Genomic DNA, 8,194 nt, shown 5'->3' on the forward strand with positions numbered 1-8,194 from the left:
GGAGGGGGTGTGAAGATGGTGTGAGGATGGGGTGTGAAGATGGTGTGAGGATGGGGTGTGAAGATGGTGTGAGAATGGGGTGAGGATGGTGTGAGGATGGGGTGTGAAGATGGTGTGAGGATGGGGTGAGGATGGGGTGAGGAGGGACAACACTATTTTAAGCAGGTCCGGACAGATCTCTCCGATGAGTGGACATTTGAATAAAGCCCTGAGGACATAAGGGCAGGGCCATGCAGCACCTGAGGAAGAGCATTTTAGGGAGAGAGAGTGGCCAGTGCAGAGGCCCCGGGTCCAACCGTGCCTGGCGAGTGTGAGGAACAGCGAGGAGGTCGCCCGCTGGCTGGAGTGGCGTGCGTCGGGGGAGCATGGGAGGAAGAGAGGGCAGGGAGGGGACAAGCAGAGTGTGCGGGGCCTGTTGGCCACAGGAAAGACTCTGGCTGGAGTGAGGTGGGGGCCCAGAGGGCTGTGGGCAGGGGCGGGATGCGCCCAGACTCCGAGGCCCACAGGTGCCGTCTGGAGGCGGAGGCAGAGAGCAGCCTGCAGGGCTGAGGGTGGAGGCTGAGCCTGGGGAGGAGGGGGCTGCAGGGCCCGGCCTGCGAGGGCAGGGGCTGGTCATGGGGGGAGCTGAGGGAGAGTGGGGCGCCAGTTCTGGATAACGCAGAGAGGGAGCCAGCAAGGCTTGCTGATGGACCAACGTGGATGAGCGAGAGAGAGAGCGAGGACATCCCAAAGGACTGGATTTCAAAGGTTTAAAACAAGGCGTCCAGAACAAAAAAACCAAACAGAGGTGCTGGCGAAGATGTGCAGAAAGTGGAGCCCCCACAATGCTGGTGGGAACGTACAATGTCGTGGCTGCTGCAGGAGGCACTCAGCAGCTCCTCAGACGCTGAACAGAGAGTTGCCATATGACCCAGCAATTCTCCTCCTAGGCACGTACCCAGAAGAACCGATAATAAGGACTCAAAAAGTCGTCCACGTTCACAGCAGCACTAGTCACAGTGGCCAAAAGGTGGAAGCAGCCTTAGTGTCCACCAACAGCTGAGCGGATAAACACAACCACAACGTGGTCCATCCACTCAGTGGAATATTACTCAGCCGTGAAAAGGAATGAAGTACAGACACACTGCAACGTGGATGAACCTCGAAAACATGCTGAGTGAAGGAGGCCAGTGAGGAAAGGGCACGTATCGCGCGATTCCGTTGACGGGAAACGTCCACAACAGGCAAACGCAGGGACGGAAAGACAGACGGGTGGCTGCCCGGGCTGAGGGAGGGGGGCATGGGGTCACGACCTCTGATGGATATGGAGCTTCCTTTTGGGGTGACGGAAATGTTCTGGAACTAGACAGAGGTGGTGGTTGCACCACGTCGTGAATGTCAATGCCACTGAATTGTTCACTTTAAAACGGTTCATTTTACCTTACGTGAGTTTCATTCATACACAGAGAGGCCTCCTGCCACTTCCCCGGGCGCCCCCAGCAGAAGCAGGCCGCTCTGGAGCCGCCTCGTGAGGATGGTGTGCGACACTGCGAATGTGCTTGCCGCCGCTGAGCCACACACTTAAAAGTGGTGGAGGAAAAAAGATGGTAGACCTTATATGTGTATCTCACCACCATTAAAAAAGCAAAAAAAACCCAGCCCCTCACTCTGGTTCCCATAGTCAAATGTCCCTCTGACTCTTCCCTCACTTGGCCCAGTTGGAAGTGATTTGTGTTTCCAGGAAGCCCGCCTCCCCCTCCACTGCGGGCCCACGAGGGCCAGGCTTTGTCTGCCTCCTTGCTGGCTGCATCCCCAGCACCAGACCAAATGAGCTTTCCATATGCTCAGAGAGGTTAAGCTACTTGCCTAAGTCACACAGCCATAAAAGCGGATTCTAATTCATAAATTAAATCATAAAATAAAACAATAAATAAGTTCATAAAATAAGCATTTTCTCTTTGCCAAGCACCTAACTCTTTGAAGCCTGAGAACCTACACTGGGAGGCGGGTTCCATTATTCTCGCCGTTTGATAGGGGAGAAAACAGGCTCAGAGAGGGAAAAGGACTGGTCCAAGGTCAGACAGCAAGGAAATGAGGGAACTTGGAATTGAAGGGCTTGGTTGTGGGGGAGGGGGTGCTGGGGGACAGGACTATGGGGTCCTCTTAACCCGAGAATGCGGCGACCTGAGTGGCCCCGCCACAGCCTCAGTTTCCCCAGTCGTCCCGCCGTACTCACTACTTCTGGCTCTGGAGCTGCAGCGCGGAGGGCGCTCCCAGGTCCCCGACGGGCTGCCAGGAGCAGTTCAAGTCGCCCAGGGGCCCGACTCCATAGCACTGTAGCGGCCCGGGGCTGCCTGGAGGGGGAGGCGGGGCCGGGGAAGGTCAACCCGCCCGCAGCCCGAACTCCCCCCGACTTCGGACAATCGCGGAGGGCGACGGGGGTCCCATGGGGAAACGAGCAGCAGGGAGGGGGCGCTGGGCACCCCGCCGCGCTTCGGGGCCGGCTCCTCCCCCTCCCTCCGCAGCCACATCCTGTCGCCACCCCGCGAGCGCCCCCAGCTCAGGGCGCGCCCGCCCAGCGCGCCGGTCCTCGCCGTCCCCGCCCGGGGGGCGCAGCGCGGACTCACCCTGCGGGGGGCACCGGTCGCACAGCAGCAGCAGCAGCGGCAGCAGCAGCAGCTTCGGTCGCAGCCGCGGCCAGAAGGCGACGGCCCGGGCCCCCAGCATGGCGCCCCGCGCCCCAGCCCGGCCGCGCTCTCGCCTCGCTCTCCCCGCCGCCCGCGCACCTGACGCCCGGCCGCCCCGCCCGCCCCTTCTCCTTCCCGGCGGCGCCGGAAAGTCCCCGCCGCCGCGCTGGGGACGGGGAGGGGACAGCAGGGAGCGGGGAGGGGGAGGCGCGGCGGGCTGGCTCCCCGAAGGCCGCGCCCTCCGGAGGGATGCGCGGGCGCACGCACACACACACACACACACACACACACACACACACACAGACACACCCAGGCGGCAACGTCCTTCGGCACTTTTATTACTGCGGTTGGAGAAGGTTCTGATCCGACCTCCCACCGAGCCGCCCCGCCCAGGATGTGAAGGGGACCCAGTGGTCCCGCCACCAGCCCCGGGGGGGGGGTGGCCAGGGCAGTGCACCCCCCAGCAGGCAGGGCTGGAGGGAGAGGGGCTGGAGGGCAGGGGCAAGGGCTGGAGGGCAGACGCAAAGGCTGGAGAGGGGCAGGGCGTCATTTGGGCCTGCCAGGGGACAGCGGCCGCAGGTGGGGCAGGAGACAGTCACAGTTCAGGCACGGGGCTCAGGGCGGCCTGCTCAGGTGAAGTAGGGACACCCTTGCAGAGGGGGACAGTGCAGGCCAAGCAAAGGCAGGATATGGGCCCGCGAAAAGTCAGGGGTCAGGATCAAGGGTCCCTGTTCGGCCCAGTAGGAGTGCAGCTTGCTCAGGGTCAGGACAGACTGGTCCAAGGTCAGGCTTGTTTGGGGGGCGACTGTGTTTGAGCCCACAGGCTGGCCTCCGTGACTTGCTGATGAATGAATGCGTGAAGAGTCGGAGGCAGGGGCCTGGCCGGCGCCTGGGCTAGCAGAGGCTGCTGATTTCACTCTTGCTGCATCCCCGCTGGCAGCAGGTACTGGAGAGGCCGGCCAGGACATCACGGCCGCCCCGAAGAGCACCCGGCACTCCCTGCCAGCTGGGCTGGCCCCCGGAGAAAGCCTGAGGGGACTTGACTGGGGCCAGCCACTGGCTGGAGGCCACTGCCTCCTCCAGCTCGCTGTCTGCGTCAGAGTCGGCGTCTGGGACGGCATCGCCTGCAAAAGATGGGAAGAGTGAGTGCAAAAGATGAGAAGAGTGAGTGTGCGGAGCTTACCTTCTGTCACACCCAGAGTCCCGGCTGATCCAGCCACGTCTCTGTTCTTGTCACTCGGCGTCATGGTTAAAGGTTTTGATTCCACTCAGGCCTGGGTTCCAGCTTTAATGGGCAGACTATTCAACTTCACTGAGCTTGACTTTCCTCTCCTGTCATTCTTTTCCCCTAGTCTTTATTTATTGAGGACCTGATAGTTAAGAACATGTGTTTGGGAACCCCACCAGTCCAGCTTCTTCGAGTTATAACCCTGAGGAAGTGAATTTACTTCTCTGAGCCTTAGTTTCTTTGTCCACAAAGGGGGAGGGGGATAATAACTCCTACCCTTAGGGTTTTCTACAGAGTAGATGAGTTCATTAATACCCATGAACATCTTAGGACAGCGTTTGGCACATGACAAGCACTCAAAATAGCACTGATCAGTTATTGAGCGCTTAATGTGTGCCAGGCCCTGTTTTAAGGGCTTTCGCAGATTGACTCTTTATCCCTCTCATGACAAGCCCGTGAGCTGGGCGCTGTCAGCATCATCTTGGCCCCGGTGACACTAGGCCTCCTGCCCCCACCTTAACCCAGACCAAGCTGGGCGCTGCTGAGACTGTGTCCTCATCTGTGTTCACTCGATTTTGCCTCTGTACGATCCTGCGAGATTCAGGGGCCATGCCTCCCATTTGCAGAGACGGAGGCCCAGAGAGGGCAAGCAGCTTGCTGGGAGCATCACCCCTACGTGTCAAAGTCACAGCCTCCCACCGCCTCCCCAGGGGGCAGCGCTCTGGGTTGGTTTCTGAACTGCCCCGCGCCCAGAAAACTCGCGAGCGGGCCTCACTCTGCGGGGGTCTGAGTGCCGGGCAGGAGCTGGGGAGACAGCAGCCTGTTCCCTGCCTTTAGGGGCAGGGGGCTCGGCTGACTGGCTCCCCCAGCCTCGGCGTCATTGCCAGGCTGAGCCGGGCTCCCCAACCGACGTGGCAGCGCAGGGACTGTCCTGCCCGGCCCCCCTCTCATCTCTGTCCGTGGCTCCTTGGACTCATCCGCGTCCTGTCCCCACACCCCCGCAACACGCACACACGCCCTCCCCAGCCTCACCCATAGCTTCGCGGGCCAGGATGTCTGACCGTCTCCACCGGGAGCCCCCACAGGTGAAGATGACAGCTCGGATGAACTCCCGGCCGCAAAGCTTCACGCCGTAGGGTGCTGCCCGGGCCTCGGCGCTCAGCCACAGCTCCCCAGCCAGCACCCACAAGGCCAGCAGCAGCAGCAGCGGGCGCTTGGCCATGCCGCACAGGGACGCCTGGGAAGCGAGCGGGAGCGCAGCGAGGCACTTCCTGGGGTCGGTGTCTCCTCTGCCTCCTGGCCCCCCTTTTATACGTCCCCGCTCCCCCCACCTGTTATGGAGGAGCTGAGTGACCTCCTTTATCTCCTCCAGCAGAGGGGAAGCGGGCACGGCCCCCCCACCCCCGACCTTTTCCAGTTCCTGGACCAAGAGATAACCTTTTGCCGAGGATGCAGTGACGTGGTCCAGCTCCCTGTCATCTTCAAGAGACAGAGGGGGCAGGTGTCCATTCCGCACAGCCCGCGAACACAGACCCCCACCAGCCCCGGAGAGAGGGCGCGCCAGGCCCCCAGAGGGCTGGCCCCAGGCCTCCTCTGTGACAACAACAACAGTGGCGAGCCTCACACAGGATGGCCTGTGAGGCCAGACGCTGCTCTCAGCGTCCTGTAACCGTGTGGTCTGTTCAATCTTCCCAGCGGCCCCTGAGAGCAGCTCTCAGTTTTGAGCCAGACTCAGAGTCTGCGGGGGGCTCGTTAGGGTTCAGAGCGCCCCCTGCAGAGTGTCCGAGAACCTGTATTTGCATCAGATTTCCAGGCCATGACAATGCTGTGGGTCCAGAAATCACACTTTTGAGGGCCACTGGGCTGTGAGATGAGGACTAAGAGATCCCTCTGTCACAGATGAGGAAACTGAGGCACAGAGCAGTGACGTAAGGTGCCCAAGGGCAGCTAGGAAGTGGGGGTGGGAGCGGGAATTGGAACAGAGCCATCTGACTCCAGGATCCATGCTGTCTCTCCACGGGACAATTTTCAAGAGTTAAAATAAAATCTTATGGGGACAGAGTTTCAGTTTTGCAAGATGAAAAGAGTTCTGGAGGCGGATGGTGGTGAGGGCTGCACAACAATGTGAATGTGCTTAATGCCACTGAAGTGTCCGCTTAAAGATGGTTAAGATGGGGGCCGGCCTGGTGGTGCAGTGGTTAAGTGCGCCCCTTCCACGTTGTGAGCCCAGGGTTCACTGGTTTGGATCCTGGGTGTGGACATGGCACCGCTTGGCACACCATGCTGTGGTAGATGTCCCACATATAAAGTAGAGGAAGATGGGCACAGATGTTAGCTCAGGGCCAGTCTTCCTCAGCAAAAAGAGGAGGACTGGCAGCAGTTAGCTCAAGGCTAATCTTCCTCAAAAAAAAAAAAAAAAGATGGTTAAGATGGGAGCCGGCCTGATGGCATATTTGGTTAAGTTTGCGGGCTCCATTTAGGCAGCCTGGGGTTTGCAGGTTTGGATCCTGGGTGTGGACCTACACACCACCCATCTAGCCATGCTGTGGTGGTGACCCACATACAAAATAGAGTAAGATGGGCACAGGCGTTAGCTCAGGGACAGTCTTCCTCAGCAAAAAAAAAAAAAAAAAAAAGTTAAGATGGTAAAATTTGTCTTATATATATTTTTCCACAATTAAAAATTTTTAATGAATACCATACACATAGAGGAGCTGTGATGTGCTGGGAAATATTTAGCAATGGCTCTCCAGAAAAAAAGGGCCTGATTTGTAGCAGTTGTGGATTCTGGCCAGTTTCAAGTTACCAACATCATGTCAGTGTGATGTCCGCAAATTCCTGAAAAGATAGCGATCAGTCCTACGAGCCAGCACAAGCTGGCTCCCGCACACCGCTGAAGGCAAAACACACGTGTGCAATTTGTGCAACTTAAAGAATCATTATAAACAGGACATCACTGTTATCATCATTCTGAACAGGAAATAGGATGGTGCCAGCACCACAGACGTCCCCTCACTGCGTATCTTCTCCGGTCACAATCCCTCGGTCCCCCAGGGTGGCTGCCCTCCTGACTTGAGTCGTTATCACTTCTTTCCTTCTCGTTACAGTTTTAATGCCAACGCGTGCATCTCTGAGGCGGATGGCTCCATCTGTCTCTTACTTTCCTGTTTCCTCTGTGCATTCTCACAGACTGAACTTTTCACTGAAATACGACACACACGGAGAAAAATGCGGAGACTGTCAGGGGACGTCTGGAAGAATTTCCACAAACCGAACACACTTCTGCATCCAGCACTCAGGTCCGGAAACAGACCCTCCCCAGCCTCCGCCTGGCGCAGGGGGAGGAAGCTCCGCCTGCAGGAGGAGGAGTCTGGAAGAATCCATGACACACGTGAAGACGACACTCACTGATAAATACTTAGGGTGAGATACTGTGAAGCAATGCAAAGGTCCTGTTTCCCTTTGAAATTTCTGCCACTAAATTTAACATTCCTCAGTGGACAGAGTGTGTAGAAATTATTACTGTGGTGTCTGTTTATTAGTAATTTTCCATCGGCCTCATTCGTTCCACATTGACTATTGTTTTTCATTTGGAATTTTCTGGAAGGAAGAGTTGTTCTGTGTCCACGTATTTATTTATTCAATCGGTTATTCATACCAGTATGGACTCGTGAATAGATATCCTATTCTGTGGGTTAGAATCCAGTGCTCTTATTGATTTCTCACCTCAGTTGTCCCAGCTTTGGCGGCGGGGAGCTCTTTCATTTGCACCTTATTCCAAGCTTTGTATTTCAGCCACTGCTCTTTCCACATGCTCCTTTTCTGAGCACTTCCTTGCTTTCTGGCGCCACAGATGCTGCAGGCTCATTGCTTGTCTCCCTGGCCCAGCACTAGGATCGGCCATCTCCCCCAGGAGGCTGGTTCCCTTTATCGGAGACGGCATGGAGGATCCCAGCCCGGGTGCTGGCTGTGCTCGTTGCTACTGGGGGTGGGGGTGTTGTTGCTTCTAGGTCCTGTCGGCCGATAGCATTACTTTAAAAAAATACTGACGTAAAATTCATATGAAATAAAATTAACCGTTTTCGTGTTACATGTACACAAATGTTCACAGCAGCTCTATTCACAACAGCCAAGTGGAAACAGCCGAAGTGTCCATCAATAGAGGAACAGATGAACACAATGTGGTCCATCCACACAGTGGAATATTACGCAGCCATAAAAAGGAACGAAGTCCTGATACTTGTTACAATGTGGATGAACCTCAAAAATATCATGCTGAGTGAGAGAAGCCAGTCAGGGA

General features: G+C 57.0%; 2 protein-coding genes across 4 annotated transcripts in view; both read right to left on the minus strand.

Annotated features, from left to right (window-relative positions):
* The window catches only part of IL27RA (interleukin 27 receptor subunit alpha), a 13,697-nt gene extending 10,875 nt beyond the window's left edge, over window positions 1-2,822 (minus strand). The window contains exons 1-2 of one of the 3 annotated variants that reach the window (XM_046638098.1): window positions 2,607-2,822; window positions 2,216-2,333 (exon numbers count right to left, since the gene is read on the minus strand). In XM_046638098.1, coding sequence (XP_046494054.1) covers window positions 2,216-2,333; window positions 2,607-2,706 — 218 coding nt within the window. In that variant the 5' untranslated portion in view covers window positions 2,707-2,822. Of the gene's footprint in view, window positions 1-2,215; window positions 2,334-2,606 lie in introns of those variants that run through there. The other 2 variants (XM_046638099.1, XM_046638100.1) reach the window with 2 other exon arrangements.
* Window positions 2,823-3,242: 420 nt separating this feature from the next.
* RLN3 (relaxin 3) lies at window positions 3,243-5,271 on the minus strand. Its single transcript, XM_046638101.1, has 2 exons — window positions 4,927-5,271; window positions 3,243-3,790 (listed from the first exon to the last, which is right to left on the minus strand). Exons 1-2 carry the CDS (start codon window positions 5,114-5,116, stop codon window positions 3,561-3,563), a joined length of 420 nt encoding a protein of 139 aa, XP_046494057.1. The 5' UTR covers window positions 5,117-5,271; the 3' UTR covers window positions 3,243-3,560.
* Between the last annotated feature and the right edge of the window lie 2,923 nt (window positions 5,272-8,194).

This window comes from Equus quagga, chromosome 14 (genome assembly GCF_021613505.1).
Source record: "Equus quagga isolate Etosha38 chromosome 14, UCLA_HA_Equagga_1.0, whole genome shotgun sequence".
Taxonomy (NCBI): domain Eukaryota; kingdom Metazoa; phylum Chordata; class Mammalia; order Perissodactyla; family Equidae; genus Equus; species Equus quagga.

What these genes read in the sequence shown, in the direction of transcription:
- RLN3 (XM_046638101.1), bottom strand. Translation starts at nt 5,116, where the DNA reads ATGGCCAAGCGCCCGCTGCTGCTGCTGCTGGCCTTGTGGGTGCTGGCT. An exon ending in CCTGGCCCGCGAAGCTATGG is followed by an intron (nt 3,791 to 4,926) that starts GTGAGGCTGGGG and finishes CATCTTTTGCAG; the next exon opens with GCGATGCCGTCCCAGACGCC.